Raw genomic sequence first — 19228 nt, 5'->3', positions numbered from 1 at the left:
ATTTTTATATATAAAAGAATATATATATTCTTTTTAAGATTATTTTCCCTTATAGATTATTACAAAATATTGAGTATAGTTCCCTGTGCTATACAGTAGGTCCTTGTTGTTTATCTATTTTATATATGGTAGTGTGTGTCTATTAATCCCAACCTCCTAACTTATCCCTCCTCCCCCTTTCCCCTTTGGTAACTGTAAGTTTGTTTTCTATGTCTGTGGGTCTATTTTCTGTCGGTTCCTCTCTCTGTATGTACATCCCTGCACCTGATGAGGGCAGCTGGGTGGACTGACCCTAGGGGGCTCGTTCTGAGTGGTTGTCCTGCAGGTCCAGCCCCCGCTCTCTGGAGGGTGCGGGGTGGCGGGCGGGTGGAGACTATGACTTTACCTAGGACAGGCCCAGCGGGCTTGGGATTTCCATTTTACCTCGTCCTTTCCCCACTGTAACTTCTTCTAGGGCAGGGGTTGGCAAACTTCAGCCCTGCACCAAATATGGCCCCGAGTGTTTTTGTAAATAAAGTTTTATTGGCACGCAGCCACACCCATCCAATTACGCATCATCCACGGCTGCTTCCAGCTACAAGGCAGAGAGCCACCCAGCCCACAAAGCTGAATATATTTACACTACGGCCCTTTAGAGAAAAAGTTTGCAGGCCCCCACCCTAGGGTCTACATGTAATTTCCCTGGTCCTGGAACTACACCTAGCTGCTAAATGGCTTGGCAAGGAAAGGCCCTTCATGAGGAGATGTTTAAAAATATTTTACTCAGAGTTTCTAAGTAACTCTGCTTCATATTTTTTTTTTTTTTGCATATGATGTTTCTTCAAACTACGTTTTCTAAACAGCTATCTTATTCTTTTGAGGATGAGGCATCAAAAAGGCCTCCCTCCATGGATTTTTTTTCAGGAGGGCAAAGTTTTTTCTTAAGAAACACTGATAAAAAATAAATAAAAAAATTAAAAAAATTAAAAAAAAAGAAACACTGATAAGGGAATTTATATGTAGTAAATGCTTATTGTAGAAAGTTAGAAAACACCCAAAATATGGAGAAAATACACCTTGCACACAACTCTCCTTCAGATATAACCTCTTGTCTTTTCTATCTGGATACATCTGGAAATGTAATTTACATACATTTATTACACTTATTTTAACATAAGCTAATCCACTGAGTTATAAAATATATCACAAGCATCATCTGAGATGTCAATTTCTGTTTCCTATTATTTTATCAATGTACTTGGCAATTCTCATATTGCTGGGTGTTTTGATCATTTTCTTTTTTGAGGTTTAAATAACGTTGCTGTGAGTAGCTATGACAACAGTGTGATAAGAAAGATTAGCTAACCATACCATTGACAGAATTGAATATTAAAAGTCTCCCTTCTTTCCTCCCTCCCTCCCTCCTTCCCTTCCTTCCTTTCTTCCTTCCTTCTGTTGCTAGTTTAGGAAGATAGTACTTTCTTTATTTTACCTCACATTTATTGGGCTAGTATGACACTGGATCATTTGGTAAGTGTTTAATGATGTGCATTTGGTGTTTGTGTTGTACAGTTGTTTCTACAACAAAAATTTAAGACAAATATTGGGAGAGGAATATGTCGTACATACCCCTGACAATTTTTTTTTTTTTTAGTGTTTATGCTCAGCGATTTCTTTTTTCCACTTTTAATGAGATACAATTGACATATACCATTGTATTACTTTCCTGACAAAAATGTTCAGTGTATAAAGAATAGGTAGTTAAACCTGAGCCTCCACTCCAGCTCCCCAGTTTCCTTCCCAAAGTAACAACTGCCGTGCAATTTCCTGTACAGCCTTCCAAAAATATGAAACGCAATAGAGCATACATCTAAAGATACAATACACAAACACAAGCATGTATGTAGACACAATACGCAAACACAAATGTGCATGCAAAGAAAAAATCCGCAAACACAAAGACGTGTAGACATACGATACACAAACGTGAGTATCCCGGCAAAGGGCATAGACGTTTGAATGAGCACCTCACACACTGTACCCCGTTTCTACACTTACACTCTCTCAGGACAGTTGTCGGGTTGATCCAGAAACCCTCCATCCATGACAAATTTTAACACCTGCTCGTTTGATAGGCCTTGGTAAGGCTGTTCCGCCAAGCTGGTAATTTCCCAAAGGACCACGCCAAAGGACCTGCCAATGACAGTCGGGGATAGTAACAAAGAAGCCGTTAAAATACACGCAACGCGCGCACACACACCCCTTCTTGGTTTGCTAGAACCTGGTTGGCCAGTTCACTAAACGATTCATGCTGCAGCTCAGAAATGCCTATAAGATTAGTGTCCGTTGGAATGTCACAGTGGCTGTGCTAGGGTCCCCAGACATGCCATCCCTTCTTTTTCTAGACGGAGAAGCCCTGAGGAAGGCAGTTTTCAAGTGACCCCTCTCACACTGGTCATACTAGCAGAGCAACCTGGAATCCAAGTGCAGTGTTCTGTCCACCAACCCACACATGACTCACCACATGTCCGAAGAAGTGGTAAAGACCCCGTCCTTCAGCGATTCAGGTGCCATCCACCGCACGGGGAGCAGACCCTTTCCCCCTTTCCGGTAGTAATCCGTTTCGTAGATGTCTCTGGTCATTCCAAAGTCTGACAACAAACAGTAGTTCACATGCTCTTAGCCTTCAGCCTGTGGCCAGCTGTCTGCCATCTTTCCTGCCCCACCCCTGCTAGAGCCCTCAGATGAAGGCACCTGCCCCAGGTGTGAGCTCACCTGCCCCAGGTGTGTGCTCACCTGGGTCACAGCCAAATCCAGTGAGAATGGATTCTGAGGGTACTCATGAGGATGTGGAGGGAGAGGATGGGCCACCATTTAAAGGGATAGAAAAAGAACCACCAAGTAGCAAAGAAGTGATGTTCTGACCTGGAGCTTGGGAATCTCACCCTCAGCAATGCTTCCTTCCAACCCACACCTCTCAGGCATCCCAAACTGAACTTTTCATGCTCTGCAACCAACCTACTATTTGCCACTGGATCTGGCCCCACCACCCACCCAGCTGCCCAGTCAGAAACCCAGTGCTGGGTCTTCCCTTGGCCACCCCCTTTCCTCACACCCCACAGAAAAGACAGTGGCGAGTCCTGCCCCCTCGACCTCCACATCCCTCTCTAGTTTGTTCCTCTCCACAGCCCTGGATGTCCCCAGGCCCGCCACCATCTCTCACCTGCAGGACCCTCCCTCCATCCTGACCCTGACAGCCCACTGCCCAAGAGAAGCTACATAAATCGGATCGTGTCAATTCCTGCTTCACACTGGCTACGTAGAATAACATCGAGATGACCCACCATGATCAACAAGGACCTTCCCAGCCTGGTTCCCGCTTTTCTCCTCAACCTCACATCTCACACTGCTCTGCTCCCCTCTACGTTCACCTTATTCACACCACATCAGCCATCCTTCCAACCTCACAGCCTCTGCACGTGCTGTAGCTTCCCCTGAGACGCCATCTCTCAGGTCAGCTTCTAACCCTGCAAGTCTTGGTGAAAACGTCGCCTCCTTATGGAGAGAGAGGCCTTTCCTCCCCATCATGGAACTGAACTCTTTTTTTTTTTTTGCGGTGCGCGGGCCTCTCACTGTTGTGGCCTCTCCCCTTGTGGAGCACAGGCTCCGGATGCACAGGCTCAGCGGCCATGGCTCACGGGCCCAGCTGCTCCATGGCATGTGGGATCCTCCCGAGCCGGGGCACGAACCCGTGTCCCCTGCATCGGCAGGCGGACTCTCAACTGCTGCGCCACCAGGGAAGTCCGAAACTGAACTCTTTACTTCCTTCAGCGCTCTCTTCCCAGTCTCCATCATCTTATTTACATGTCAACTATTTTACTGTTCATCTAGAACAGCTCTGCCCAGTAGAACTTTCTGTGATGATGAACGTGGTCTATACCGCACTGTCTAATATTGTTCAAGGTTCCCAGTTCGACCGATGGACTTAATATTTTATTTTATTTTACTGAATTTATTTTATTTTATTTTACTGAATTTAAATTAATGTAAATTAGTTCACTGAATTTTAGTTATTTTATTTTACTTTACTGAATTTAGTTATTTATTTTACTTCATTTCATTTTATTTTACTATGTATGGAATCTAAAAAAAAAAATCGTTCTGAAGAAGCTAGGGGCAGGAAAGGAATAAAGATGCAGACGTAGAGAATGGACTTGAGGACATGGGGAGGGGGAAGGGTAAGCTGGGATGAAGTGAGAGAGTGGCATGGACATATATACACTACCAAACGTAAAATAGATAGCTAGTGGGAAGCAGCCGCATAGCACGGGGAGATCGCTCGGTGCTTTGTGACCACCTAGAGGGGTGGGATAGGGAGGGTGGGAGGGAGACTCGAGAGGGAGGAGATATGGGGATATATGTATAGCTGATTCACTTTGTTATACAGCAGAAACTAACACACCATTATAAAGCAATTATGCTCCAATAAAGATGTTAAAAAATTAATTTATTTTACTGAATTCAAATTAATCTAAATTAGTTTACTGAATTTAAATCATTTTATTTATTTTTACTTAATTTCATTTTATTTTACTGAATTTAAACTCATTTAAATTAATTTACTACATTTTAATTATTTTATTTTACTGAATTTATTTTATTTTACTGAATATATTTTATTTTACTGAATTTAAATGAGTTTAAATCAGTTTACTGAATTTATTTTATTTTACTAAATTTTATGTTATTTTACTGAATTTACATTAAACGCAGTGGCCAGTGGCTGCTGCGCTGGGTGGTGCAGATACAAATGCAATGTGCAAATAATAACCTCAAGCTACACAAGAGCAGAAGAATCACGGCGACGCATTCAACCTCGCCCCTGTAACACCTCCTGCAGCGGCCGGCACAAATGCTACTTAAAGAAGTGAATGAGTGAATTAATGAACAAATGCAATTAAACTACAGCACGAGGACTAGGTCCCCGTCCAAACCCTGCCCCTTCCCAATATTAGAAAAGACGGAAGCACTTGCTATAGACAACTCCTCCTGAAATCAGAAGGCCTGGCCCATCCATTTCAAAGCAGAAAGCCAGACGCACCTCCGATTTTGACGGTAAAGTCGTGGGCAACCATGCAGTTTCGAGCTGCGAGGTCCCGGTGTACAAACTTCTTGGCGTTCAGGTACGCCATCCCGTCGGCGATCTCCGCAGCCATCTGAATCATCTCTTGCAGGGTAGGGGGAGGGCGGCCGGGGTTATTCTAAAGTCGAAACACGGGGTTGTGTTCAGCGACACCAGTGCCGGAGGCCGGGAGCGGGCACCCCACCGGGTACCTGGAGGCAGCTCACCTCGGCCTCAGGCCGCAGGGAACGGAGGTAGCTCTTCAAGTCCCCATGAGCCATCAGCTCCATCACCACCAGCGTCGGCTGGCCTTTGGATACCACCCCCAGGAGGCGGACCTGTGGAACAAGCATGGGGGAGGGGGCAGGGGGGCAGTTCTTGGATGAGGGTCTGCGGGAAGATGCCCACTCACCCGGGTCTCCCTGTCTGGTACCTACGTCACACACAGCACCCTGCTCCTGACTGGACTGTGGAAAGCCCTGGTCTGCCTGGCTGAAACACCAAGGTCAAGGTCTTGTTGGGTTGGGGAGTGGGAGAATTCAGAACTCACAGTCTGGTGGGAGGGGGGAAGCAGACAGACCTGCCCCCACACAGCAACATGTCAAGGCAAACCCTCGTATCTCTGAACACAAAGGCCCACTTCCAGGCCTTTGCATAGCTGTTCCCACTGCCTGACCCTCTGTTCCCTCGCCTGAGCTGACTGTCCTCAGCTGAGCTGTCCACACAGCTCGGTCCCTACACTCTGAAGTCTTTGCTCAAACGTACCTTTGCCACTGCTGCATTCCCAGTCCCCCAACTCTGCCCTCCTCTCCCTGTTGCCATAGCATCATCTCCTTGTGGACAACATCATTAATCTACTGGGTTTAGGTTCTGTCTCCGCCCGCGGGACTGAGAGCTCCAGGAGGACAGACATCTGCTGCATCCCAGAGAGGAGAATGGAGCTCAGTACAGAGCAGGTGCTCCTTGAATATGTGTGGGGCAAGGATGAAAGGACACAGGCTCAAGGAGAAATTAAGGGGCCATGGTGGGAACAGAAAGGCAGGGAGAGTCTGTGCTGACTTGGGGGAGCAGGGAAGGGGTGGACCACTGTGTTTAAAGGTTACAAAGGAGCCAGGAAGAGGGAAGAGATGGAAGATTCTGGAAAGCAATGATACAGCGAAAAGGGTATTGCTCTGAGTGAAGTGGGAGAGGATGGGATTTGAGAAATGAGAAGGGAAGGGCCACCTTTATTTGGACGTTCAGCAGAGTCGGGGCTGGGCAGGAGGTCCACACCCAGCATCCTCACTGCTCTATGCAATAGGAGGAAGGACGGGTATTACAGGAAGACTTTTTCTGCTCCTGGAGCCAACTCGGGACTCACCACGTGGTGGCAGGTGAAGCCCTTCATGACTGAGGCCTCGTTGAGAAATTCGATCCGCTCTCGCAGGCTGGCAGACTCGTTCACCGTCTTCACCGCCACTCGGGTCTCCGCCTCGCCCTTGACGATGTCCCTGGCGTTGCCCTCGTACACCATGCCGAAGGAGCCCTGCCCCAGTTCTCGCAGGAGCGTGATCTTCTCTCGAGGCACCTCCCACTCATCCGGCACGTACACAGAGCAGGGAAACACTACACCTCACTTATCTACACAGCACCCTTGGAGGATCCCTCAGGGGTCCCTGGCCATCTCCCACCTGAGCTCCCCCTCCCCAACGTTCACTGACTCCTGTGGTCCAGACCCTGTGCCGGGCAGTGGGCACAGAGCCAGGAACAGGACAGGTAGAGACTGGGGAAGGAGTCCAGGGTTCTGGCCAGTGAATGCTGAGCTGAGCCTGCATCCCCATCCTTTCTGTCTGATTTCAGAGCCCTGTTACCAAAGGATGCTAATTCCCAACTGAGCCTGTTATTTCTGCAAAGTACCAAGGGGATGGGGAATGACCCTATCTGACAGGTGAGTGAGCTCACCCAAGACCACCCAGCGCCAGCGGATCTGCAGATGGGATGCAGCCACATAAGTGAGAACAGAAGAACCCAGGTGGCGAACCCACCAAATGGTGTTTGTTTTAAGCCACTAAGTTTGGGGTGGTTTGTTACGCAGCAAATAATCTGCAGACAAATACACATAGTCCTCATAAGAAAAGCCAAGATGTTGTCTGCCCTCCTCTGCACCTGTTATGGGCTGAACTGTGTCCTTAGCAAATTTATATGTTGACATCCTAACCCTGGTATCTCAGAATGTGACTGTATTTGGAGATGGAGTCTTTACAGAGGTGATCAAGGTAAAATGAGGTCATTAGGGTGGCCCTAATCCAGTCTGACTGGTGTCCTTGAAGAGGAGATCAGGACACAGACACACACGGAGGGAAGACCATGTGAGGACACAGGGAGAAGATGGCCGTCTACACACCAAGGAGAGAGGCCTCAGGAGAAACCAACCCTGCTGACCCCTTGATCTCAGACTTCCAGCCTCCAGGACTGTGAAGAAATCAAATTGTTCACTAAGCCACCCAGTCTGATCACAGCAGTCTGAGCAACACGATACGGTCACCAATGGCTCTTTCAAGGACATTGGATCAGACAAGCGTTCTGCACCCAAATGAACTCACAGATGCTCACTGGGGGGCCCCTCAGGGTTCTGAGCTTGGACCTTTCCCTGTGTGTATCCCTTGGCTCAGAACTTCCTGGCCTTAAAGACCCATGAGCCCCAATTTCTAGCTTTCACTTAGTACCCCTGTGCTCTCAGCCATTGCTTCATGCCCGGAAGGAAACAGGACAGTAGGGTGGAGAGGTGGTCCTGAGGTTCAGCTTCCCCATCTCTGATACGGTTAACAATGCCAGTCGCAAACAGGCAGAGAGGCTCTGGGTTAACATTCACCCACTCCTGCTCCTGGACTCTGTGTATAGTCCCACTTGGAGTAAACTCCTTGTCTAGCTTCTCTATTCTGATGCTTTGAGGTCTTGCTGAACCTGCCAGGACTGCCCACCCCAGGGGTGGCCAATTCCTACCGACAGTAAATGATGTGCCTGTGAGTCCGCTTTTCATATGCAGACCAACCAATCCACAGCCCACACCCCAACCCCCTCCGTGATCAGGCTCTCACACGCTGGGCCACTATCCCCCCGCCCTGATCACACCAGGGCCAGTTTGCAGACAACCAAGGACAGCCCCTATGCCCCAGACCCTGCTGAAACAGTTCAAACTAGCTCATCCTATGTCTCACCCTGCCTGACCTCTCCTTTCCCATGGAAAAGACAATAAAGCCTCTTGCCGACGTTTTTCCATCACTCCCTCTGCCTCTTGGCCGACCCTGGTGCTTCCCCATGTGGCCCTGCCTCCTGTTTCTCCGGACTCTGTGAGTCTAAACTTCTTCCTCATGATAGTCACTTGCAGGTCTGCACGTCTCACCAGACTTATTTAAAACAAATCCCGGGTACCCTTAGAAACACCATCCCTGTACCCCAAGGCAGCATCCTGTCAGGCAACGGTGTTCGTGCCTTGAAAGTCGCTTTCTGAATTTGCTGCACGAAGCATTTTAGAAGCTTGTAGTGCAACAGCTGCGTTCACATCTGAAGGAAGAGCCACGCCTTTTCTTCAGGGGTCACTCACTGCCTTTTGGGACAATCCAGGGGAATATGGCCACTGATCCTGCCATATCAGCATCAGCATCACACCCATGTCAGCTGACAGCAATAGCAGATGTGTCCCTGGTACACACCCAGCCTCCCACCTTCCCCATGTTGTCCCTGCTTCTTGTCTGCCCCATCCCTGATCCCCAGTCTCTCACCTTGGCTTCTGATTCCCACCTCCGAGCCTGGATGGCCAGTTTGGTCACCACTTTCTGGCTCTGACCCTCGGCACTCTCTCTGGCACAGGATTCAAGCTCTATACCCCCACAGCTGGGGCACCAAGTTCATGGCCTCTTAGCCAAGCCCACACATGGGTCCCAGACCAGCTAGATCAGCCCATTCCCACAGGCGCCAGACAGCAGGTGTCCGACTGCTCCCAGTAACAGGGTTTCTGCAGCAAGGGGCAGGTCCGCAGACTCAACTGAACGAAAGGACTCTTCTCAGCCCCCCAGGGTATCAACCCTTGACTGTCGCTTGACAGTGATGGCAAAGGAAACTGAACAGCGGGATTCTGGTCACCCACAAAGGAGGGGATCATACTCACCATCGCTGGCACTGAGGTACTCGGGGTTTGAAGAAGCATACAGTGGTCCCAGTGGCCCATCCGGCTGCCTGGATGAGAAAAATGGAGACATTCCATCTTGATATCCTCACAGAACTCTGTGGGTGATTAGCGGGAGGTTACAGCCTCCCCAGTGCAAACAGCCACCCTTATTAGCGGCATGCACGTAATCCTGGATACAGTTTGGGGTGAGGATGGGGGACCCTTATCTTTTTAGCAGAAGCCCATCAGATGGCCACTTAAGTGCATCACCATGGAACCGCTCGCTCATAAGCTACAATTTATGGTCGTCGATATAACACCTAAAAACTGCTCATCTACTGCTGCTCCGGAACCATCTCATTCCAGCTCATAAGAAACAACTGTTGAATTTTCAGGAAATTTGCAAGCCAGTTGTTAAATACAATCACCATTTAAAATTAAATTACACGGGCTCACAGCTAAATACATTCTATTCAAAGCCAAGGTAATGAATATTCAAAACCAATTATCATGCTACCTCTTACTTGGACGGACTGGACACTCTTCAGCCCTTCTGTATTACCTTATTTATTTATAGGATTGCAACCATGTGGCAGAAATACTGCATATCTGTGATTGACTGCATATCTCTTCCCAACTCTGCGTTCAGTGACGTCATGTCTGTAGCTTGAAATTGGCCACGGTGGGAATATTCACAGCGGGTGTAAATAGGCAAATGCTACGTACCAAGACCGATTTATTGTTCTGTTGCACATCCAGGCTTGAGAAAGCGATGGCAAAAATGTCAGTAATGCGGATTAAGCTTAAATGTGTGTCATCTCTGTAGCCATGACATTGCCAATGGCACAAAAATTGAGGAAATATGCTTTCGGTATTTAAAAATTATTATCTGATTCTGCAAAAGTCACTCCTATTGTCGATGAACATATATGCCTTATTTCATTTTTATCTTGCTCTTAAATGTAAACAAAATATCAATCAAGATTCATCTTGGAACTACAGCCGTTCTTCAGTTGCACTCACACGTTGGTTATAGATACAAAGGTTCAGGGGAGAAAAAAATTGACAGAAACATTTGGTGAGGATCAACTGGCTGTAGGGAGTTTATGATAGCGAGTACTGTATATTGTATTATGATAATTATCTGTAAGTTGCATGCTATGCATCCTTTAGATCAGTAAGATTTACAGTAAATTTATTTATTTAAAAAATAGTTATTGGGCTTCCCTGGTGGCGCAGTGGTTGAGAGTCCACCTGCCGATGCAGGGGACACGGGTTCATGCCCCGGTCCGGGAAGATCCCAAATGCTGCGGAGTGGCTGGGCCCGTGAGCCATGGCCGCTGAGCCTGCGCGTCCGGAGCCTGTGCTCCGCAACGGGAGAGGCCACAACAGTGAGAGGCCCGCGTACCGCAAAAAAAAAAAAAAAAAAAAAAAAAAAATTTATTTATTTTGTTGCGCCGGGTCTTAGTTGAGGCAGGCAGGCTCCTTAGTTGTGGCATGTGAACTCTTAGTTGCGGCATGCATGTGGGATCTAGTTCCCCAACCAGGGATCGAACCGGGGCCCCCTGCATTGGGAGCATGGAGTCTCAGCCACTAGTGCCACCAGGGAAGTCCCTACAGGAAATTTAGATATAACTCTATCTACATGTAGGCATACTTTTCCCCGAGAGAGCTGGCTGTTAAGCATTTACCAGAACACCTCTGTGCTCACCTCTTTCTCAGGAATAGATAAATACTCCCGATCACGACACTGAAGAGAAAGACAAAGATGAGGGGCCCGATGATGATTTTTGCAATATTTGATGGCATGTCTACTGAAATAGAATAAGAAAATATAGGTTTCACATCAAAATGTGTTCACATCAGAGGTCACACCGGAAAACACATCTACATGTCCAACGGGCCACACACACTTGTCCCCCTTCTCTAGTCCCTGAACCTCTCCTGCGGTGACCCCAGACCACTGCCCATCACCAGCTTTTCTCCCTTCACCATCGAAGGCCACCTTCACGGGCACACAACCCAAGCCGTCAGGCAGGTCCGCACACTCAGAAGGTTCTGCTCTCTGTTTAATGCTCTATTGTCCCTGTCTGGAAAGTCTTAATAAGTTTTAAAGAAGGAGCCCTGCATTTTCACTCTGCACTGGACCCTGTAAATTAAATAGCTTATTTAAATCCCAACAGCACCTCTGGCAGATGAAAAATTCACCAGAAGTGCCCTGTGTTTGCTGGGGGTCGCGTCCCAAAAAACGAAACCGACGGAAGACATGCTATGTAGCCTTAATTCTTTTTAATTCCCACACAAGGCTGAGTTGTCCATAATTACAAATGCAGCCACGTATTCAGATTCTTCCAAGCCAAGGAAGAAAGTGAGTTCTGGGAAGCCAGAGAAGGAACCTAGTCCTTCAGGTCTTTAATAATAGTAGTTTACTGAACACTTAGGAACACGCCAGGCACCGTTTGAAGTGCTTTGCCTGGGAGATCTTAATTAATCATCCCAGAAGCCGAAGTGGGAGGTGCTATGATCAATGCCAGTTAACAGACTGGGAAACAGAGGCTCAGAGAGGTGAGGGGTCATGCCCAAGTCCAAGAGCTGATCCACGGTGGAGCAGGGATTTGAACTCGGGCCATCTGAGCAAGTTCTTGACCACCGTTCCATGGTGCCTTTGGTGGCCGTCTCTATCCAGAGACATCTCATCCTCCTGGACCTCCCTGAATTGACAGCAAACTTCCTCCTTCCACCTCTGGTGGCTCCTGGCATGGAGAAAGCCTCCCTAAATATTTGCTGATTGAATGGGACATGAAAAATGGAAACCGTCTGGTCACGTGCCGTGGTCGGCAATGTCTCTCTTCCCCATCCTTTGGCAGGGGAAGCTGGAGGCTACCGATTGCTCAGAACCCAACACATCTCACGGTAGAATCTGAGATCCATGCTGCCTGCCCCACCCCGTCTCTGTGTCCCAGATCCCACAGTCCTCAGATTCCAGTGGCCACCAGAACTAGGGTGTGGGAAGGGAAGCACCCAGAGCGCAAAATTGGAGAGGAACTCGTGCGCGTGGCCACGCCAGGGCAGAGTCAGCCGCTGAGGGTGAGTGCCTCTTTAAATTTTGCACCCTAGGTGCCTTGCTTGCCTCCCTGTTATTTAAGAAAGAAGTTTTTAAAGTAATCTAATGTGTCAAACATTTAATTCTCCAGTTGTTTTGCTATTGTGAGTAAGCAGTGCTGGATTTCCTTGAACATTTATCTTTTCTGGACATCTCTGGTCATTTCCTTAGGATGAATGTCTAGAGCCAGCACTGCTGGTTGAAATAGTAAAAGCCTTCGTAAGCTTTTTTTTTTTTTTTTGCTGTACGCGGACCTCTCACTGTTGTGGCCTCTCCCGTTGCGGAGCACAGGCTCCGGACGCGCAGGCTCAGCGGCCATGGCTCACGGGCCCAGCCACTCCGCGGCATGTGGGATCTTCCCGGACCGGGGCACGAACCCGTGTCCCCTGCATCGGCAGGCGGACTCTCAACCACTGCGCCACCAGGGAAGCCCCGTAAGCTTTTTTGATACATACTATTAAAGGACTACATTTTAGGACTTGTCTACCATGAAACAGAATGTCCGTGTGTCTGCACCCTTGGACAACACTAAGTACATACTTCAAAAACAGAAACAAACAAAAAACTTGCAAATTTGATAAGTTAACAATTCTATCTCACTTTGACTTGCTTTTCTTTCTTTTGGTGTGGTTTTGAGTGAGGCTGGACCTTTTCTTCCTTACGTATTCTATTTTTTCTATTTCTTTTTAAATAGGTTATTTATATCCTTTGCTTATTTTGTGTGAGGACATATATCTTTAACTCATAGGAGACATATATACGTACTCACTTTGTATGAAAGATATTAACTCTTTGTTGACGATGTTACAAATGTTTTTCCCACTTTGATATTTTCCTTTGAATTTTATTCATGGTGTCCCTCCAAATCCTTGAAAAATCCTGAGTCTTAGGAGTGTCTTTGTTTTTGATGATCCCCTTGAAACATACCTGAGTTTATGCTAAGACATGAGATGGTTCGGGATGGGGGCTGGTCACCAGAAAACCAAGTGTGTGATTAGAGGGGTGGGGTGGCCTCCAGACAGGGGGAGGGGCTGGAGGTGGAGTTCAATCATGTGGGCAGTGCTTCAACCAATCACATCTGTGTAGTGAAACCCCAATAAAAACTCAGTTCACCAGAGCTCAGAGGAGCTTCCTGGCTGGTGAACACATCAGTATACCAGGAGGTGATGTGATGTGTCCTGATTCCATGGGGAGAAGACACAGGAGCCGTGTCCAGGACCCTCCTAGCCTCCACCCTATGTGTCTCTTCATTTGGGCGGTCCTGAATTACATCCTTTGTAATAAAGCTGTCATTGTCATATAGCATTTTCCTGAGTTCTGTGAGCCATTCTAGCAAATGATCAAATCTGATGGGGCTGTGATCACATCCAAATTTGTAGCCAGCCATTCAGAAGTGCAGGTGGCCTGGAGAACCCCCAAAACTTGCATCTGGCATTGAGGTGAGGGCAGTCTTGGTGGGAACAATGCTCTTTTTAATTTGTAGCGTCTGTGCTAACTCCAGTGGAAAGCATCAGAATTGTAGTGCTATATGTCCGGTTGGTGTCAGAACACTGACACCACCCAAGTTCCCACTCCTCCTGGTCTAGAATCTCCGTTCCTTCCAAGTGTCTGGGTTCCTACCACATGTCGGGCTGAACATCTTCCCCCCCGACTCATACATTCTTCCAGTTTCCGCCAAGATATCACCACTTCCAGGAAGTACTCCCTAACCAGCTCAGCTCTCCCCACCTGTCCTCACCCTACTGTCCACAGTGTATCCAGCTCACCCCACGGCAGCACTTCCTGCCTGCAGGCCAAGAGCACACCCAAGGCCGAGCAGATGAGCGCCCACATCCTCCCTTGGAGGGCATGGCCTATCTAAAAACAAAGATGAAGACACAAGTAACTGGAGCTAATGTGTTTATCAGATATGCCCTGTGCCAGCCACTTGACATTCGTGATGTCACTGAAACGTCCCTTCACTTCCAGGGGTGGTCCTAGTATTATATCCATGATCAGATGGGGAAGTGCAGGCTCAGAGAGGGCATGCCTCTTGCCCTGGTCACACAGCAGCAGCCGTTGGACCCAGGAGTCAAGACAGAGCCAGTACCCACAGCCTCCATGCTTCCCCAACCATCCTTTGAAATGTTCTGCTGTGTTCAGCGCCAAGCACAGACCCTACCAGTCGAAGTGGCCGTGCAGACTTACAATAGTCTGTGACGTAGAAATAGGTGGCTTCCGTCCAGGAGCCATTGCCCGCCAGGGAGGTGGCCCGAACTCGCACACTGTAATTCCCGGGTGGCAGACCACGCAGCCTGCAGCCCCGCTCCAGAGCAAAATGCCTGCGGGAGACGCAGAGGTGCAGCTCCTAGAAAACAAGGATCCCACTCAGAAATGACACGGACGGAGTTAGGCACAAACGCTGCAACGGGCAAGCGACTTGGAGACTCGAGGAATCACAGAACCTTAGCTCTATGGATAAGGCACAGACAGAGAGGTTATCATTGATACACGATAACAGCCAATCTTCCTAAACCACAGCCAAGCCTGTGGCTCAGATCATGTCATTTAATTCTTATAACCACCTCATGCTTAGCCTCATGTTAGAAACAGGAAAACTGAGGCTTGGGGTGGAGGTCTGGCAAACGTTTGCTGTAAAGGGCCAGAGAGCAAATATTTTTGGCTTCAAGGGGGCCAGACGGTCACCGTCACCGACTCAACCCGGCCATCATAGCTGAAAAGCAGGCAGAGATGGATCCTGAATCCTGAATCTATAACATCCATAAACAACTGAACGTGGCTGTGTGCCCACAAAACACGGTGGACGCTGAAAGCTGAACTGCATAGAAATGTACACACGTCAAGAGATGCTATTCTCCTTTGGATTCTTTTCAACCATTTGAAGACGTGGAAGTGATTCTTAGCTCACGAGCTGCACAAAAACAGGTTTTACATAAATAGCTTGCCCTCCCCTGATTGGGGAGCTGAAATGATTTGTCCCAGATCTCATAGCTGGTAAGTGGCAAGGAAGCCCTTGAACCCAGAACTGTCTGTCTCCAAACCTCTCCTTGAAACCACCATGGGGTATTTTCACCAGGACTCCAGAAGGTCAGGAAAACAGGGACCCAGATCACCTAAATCACCTAAGAACCAACCGGTTACATGGGCTTAAGGACAAATTTTAAAACACCTTCCTTGCCTTTTGATTTATTTTACCACCATTAAAAGAGTTGGGATCTACTTAAATGTCTGGCAAGAAGAGAGGAGTTAAGTAAAGCATCCATGCCCCAGCAATAAACATGTAAAAAGAAAGAAACCCAGAGCTTATTAGGAAAGGCGTGAGGCTTACTGGGAAATACACCACGAAACCTGCAAACGTTGGCCAAATTTTGAAAACTTTCCAAAACAGCTCCAGGCTAATAGTGCATGCAGAGAACTGGACTGGAAAATTTCAGGAAGGAGTGGAGAGAGAGAGAGAAACATAAAAACTCCCCTGCTTATCATGTGACAATAGCAGCAAGAAAACAGATCGGGCTGGCGGCAGGGGTGGGGAAGTCTAGTCCAAAGGTTCTTCCAAGTAAAATGAGTCACCAAGTGGAAAGGGACAAATAAGCAAATATAGAAACGAAAGGTAGCTGCTATCCGGGATAAAGGGGAAATACATCCTACAGTGCTGGCCATGTACCTCGAGGGGTGGGGATGGAGAAGGGAGCATGTTGGAAGGAACTAGAGGCAGCTCTCTCCATAGACACCAAAAAAGCAAAACAAAAAAGAAGCAAATCTGATGAAGAGTGACAAAGCCAATTACAGAAGTTTGTGCAAACAAGAGAAAAAAAAAAAAACAGCTAGAACTGCAAAAACGTACTGAAGCAAAGGATATAAGGGCACAAAAACTGAAAATCGATGCTCTTTCCAGGATGGGGGTGGTCCCTGGTACCAGGATCCCCCGAGGTGGGAAGGGAAGTGGTGAGGGGAAAAATGACTCTAATGCAAGGTTCAAGGAGAGGCAGAATCAAAAACAATGCAGCTAGAGGTGATTTTGGCTGTTAAACTAGCAAATAAGGGGGAAAAATGACCTCCCACCAAATGCTGGAGAGAATTTTGTAAAACTAGCAAAATCATATCCCAACAGCACAAACGGTATAAAAATAGTTTTTTTATATTACTTTTTACTTTACCAAAGTGATGCTAGACAATTATGGAAAATGGAGATAATCGCCCAGTTTTGCTTATAAGTTTTTTTTTTTCTTTTAACGTATTGTAACCTCTCACTCCTAATTTTCCCTCTATCCCCCTGTTCCCCTAAAGAGCAAATAGGGCTCGTCTGTCTAGGATCAGGGTCCATGCAGGTCCCAGGGCTATGCAGGGCAGAGGTTATGGTGGAGATTGGTGGTGAGAATTCCTACTGGCAACACCTGGGCTCCAGGAACGAGAGAGGCAGGCCAGTGAAGGCGGCTGCGAGAAGTTAGGGTTGGGTCCAATGCCAGTAGGGTAACAACTGTCCCAGTTTACCCAGATTATCTCCGGATGCAGGACTTCAATGCTCAAACCTGGGAAATTCCAGGCAAATGGGGATGAGTTGGCCTCAGGAGCAGAGACCTGTCTCCATGGAGACAGAAGGCAGATTAGTGATTGCCAGGGGCTGGAGGAGGAGGGAGCAGGGAAGATTGGGGGTTGATGGTTAAGGAGGTGGGCTTTCTTCGCTGGGTGACGAAAATATTCTGAAATTGTGGTGATGGTTGCGGAACTGTGACTGTATTAAAAATCATTGAATTGTATGTGTTAAATGGGTATATTTTATGGTACGTGAAGGTACCTCAATTAAGCTGTTATTTTAAAACCCTCATGCCTGAGCCAATCAGCACACAGCACTGTCATGGTCATACGATTGGGTGTCACGTGACCTCAGCATGGCTGGAAATGCTGGGACACAGACTCTCTCTCCCTCTAGGCTTGGCACTGAGAGGATATGAAGATTGGAACCACTAAAATCACAGGACGATCAGGAGCTGCTGGGATCACTGCAAGGAGCCCTTGAGGTGCAACAGATTCAAAGGAATTCTGGATCCAGCTGTGCCTGATCTCCTTCGACTGTTCAGTTATGGGAGCTAATAAGCTTCCCTTTTGTCATAAGCTACTTTGGATGGGGTGGGGGGGTGTTTCTTGGCTGCTGGTGGAAGATGAAGAATAACAGCTTGGAAGATCTGAAATCCAGAGCCTGTCATCTCAACGTCTACATTATACTGGACAACGGTCACCCCCAACCTCATTGTAAAGGGCTGTACATCCGCGAGTTTTGTGGATATACCATCCTCTATGTATCCATTCTCCAATGGACAGACATCTAGTGGCTTGTACTTTTTGCTACTGGTGAAAATCCTATGCAGAAAGCTTTACCACCACCCCAAATTTGAATTCTTTCCTTAGAACAGGGATTGGGATAAGATATTAAATCAACTCTGCAATAACGGCTCCCTATGAATCATGCCTCTCTTTATACACCCCTGAGGGATCCCCTCCTATACTGATGCTGGGCTTGGCCACTGGACTCACACTGGTGCACAGTTTTCCTTGTTTCTTTTGACAACGCTCTGCAGGACATATAAAAACAGGCCGAGGGTCAGATTTGGTCCACAGATGATAGTTTGCAGATTTCAGTTCTAAATCATCATCAAAGCTGAATATCTGGACATCAAGAGATGTGGTCCCAGGAAGGATCAACAGAGAGAGGTCCATCTGTCCTCTCTGGCTTGCGGAAGCCAAGCTCTGCCCACCTGGTTACAGGATGACTCTCCCTCAAAGTTCCAAGAAGTCGGACAGTTTTGCTACAATTTCTGTTAGGGGTTGGCAAACTAGGGCCCGCAGGCTGAATCCGGTCCACTGCTTGATTTTGTAAATAAAGTTTTATTAGCACACAACTACTCCCATTCATTGTTGTATTGTCTGTGTCTGCTTTGGAGCTCTAACAGCAGAGTTGAGCAATTGATCCAAGACTGTATGGTTCCCAAAGCTGAAAGTATTAACTCCCTGGCCCTTTACAGAAAATGACCTCTGATCCACCTAATCACCCTTAATTACCGACGTCAGGCACCAGAGCCCAAGGATCTGCGTTTGAGTGTTGGGTGTATGACCTTGAGAAAGTCTCTTCAGCTCCCCAAATTTCCATTCTCTCAGCCATAAATGGAGACGCTAGCAGATTTTCCCTTAGAGGGTCATTGTGAGGTATAAATGGATCATTGCAAAGGGCTCAACTGATGGCAGGGTACACCCTCCGGGTCAAACTCAGGTAGGTAACTTGACATCTGCCTGAAGTCACCCAGTAAAGGGGAGAAATATCCTTAATCAGGTCCACGCCCCAGCAGTGCCTCTCTTGACAGGTGTAGACCCCAAGCCCTTTCTGGGGATAGAGATCCGCCCCACAGTGGTGACAGGCTTAAGAGTAGGGACCAGCGAATCCCAGCCTGCTTGCTGCCTGTTTTTGCAAATAAAGTTTTATTGGCACACAACTACACCCCTTCATTTACGTATTGTCTACACGGCAGCTTACACAATGCAAAGGCAGAGTTGAGTATTTGCATCAGACACCATCGCACCGCAAAGCCAAACGTGTTTGCTATCTGGCCCTTTACAGAAAAGAATTGCCGACCCCTGGATTAGAACATCAGAGAGTCTTGGGTTTGAATCCTGACTCTATTCTTATAAACCTTGGATGCCTCATGTTTAAATTCTGGGTGCTTCAGTCAGTACCAAGCTCATCTGGGTTATTCTGAGGATGTATTGCCCTTCATTGGTCCCGAGAGACATATTATTTTCACATTTTGACATTTCTGACCCATCTCCCTGGAAAGTCACATATCAAGGCTTTGAGTCCTCATGACAAAGCACCTAATGAGAGAAG

General features: G+C 47.5%; 1 protein-coding gene across 3 annotated transcripts in view; it reads right to left on the bottom strand.

Moving 5' to 3' along the window:
* Nucleotides 1–19228, bottom strand: part of INSR (insulin receptor) — a 130558-nt gene that overhangs the window by 5519 nt on the left and 105811 nt on the right. For 2 of the 3 annotated variants that reach the window (XM_079917504.1, XM_079917506.1), the window contains 8 exons: nucleotides 14539–14698; nucleotides 10960–11062; nucleotides 9249–9316; nucleotides 6462–6706; nucleotides 5329–5439; nucleotides 5081–5240; nucleotides 2501–2630; nucleotides 2038–2172 (listed from right to left, as the gene is read on the bottom strand). In XM_079917504.1, the coding sequence (XP_079773630.1) occupies nucleotides 2038–2172; nucleotides 2501–2630; nucleotides 5081–5240; nucleotides 5329–5439; nucleotides 6462–6706; nucleotides 9249–9316; nucleotides 10960–11062; nucleotides 14539–14698 (1112 nt within the window). The remainder of the gene's footprint in view (nucleotides 1–2037; nucleotides 2173–2500; nucleotides 2631–5080; nucleotides 5241–5328; nucleotides 5440–6461; nucleotides 6707–9248; nucleotides 9317–10959; nucleotides 11063–14538; nucleotides 14699–19228) is intronic. The other variant, XM_079917505.1, reaches the window with a different exon arrangement.

The sequence above is a fragment of the Stenella coeruleoalba genome (genome assembly GCF_951394435.1).
Source record: "Stenella coeruleoalba genome assembly, chromosome: 3".
NCBI lineage: Eukaryota > Metazoa > Chordata > Mammalia > Artiodactyla > Delphinidae > Stenella > Stenella coeruleoalba.
The sequence above is the reverse complement of the archived record's forward strand: the minus strand, read 5'-3'. Positions and strand labels throughout refer to the sequence as shown.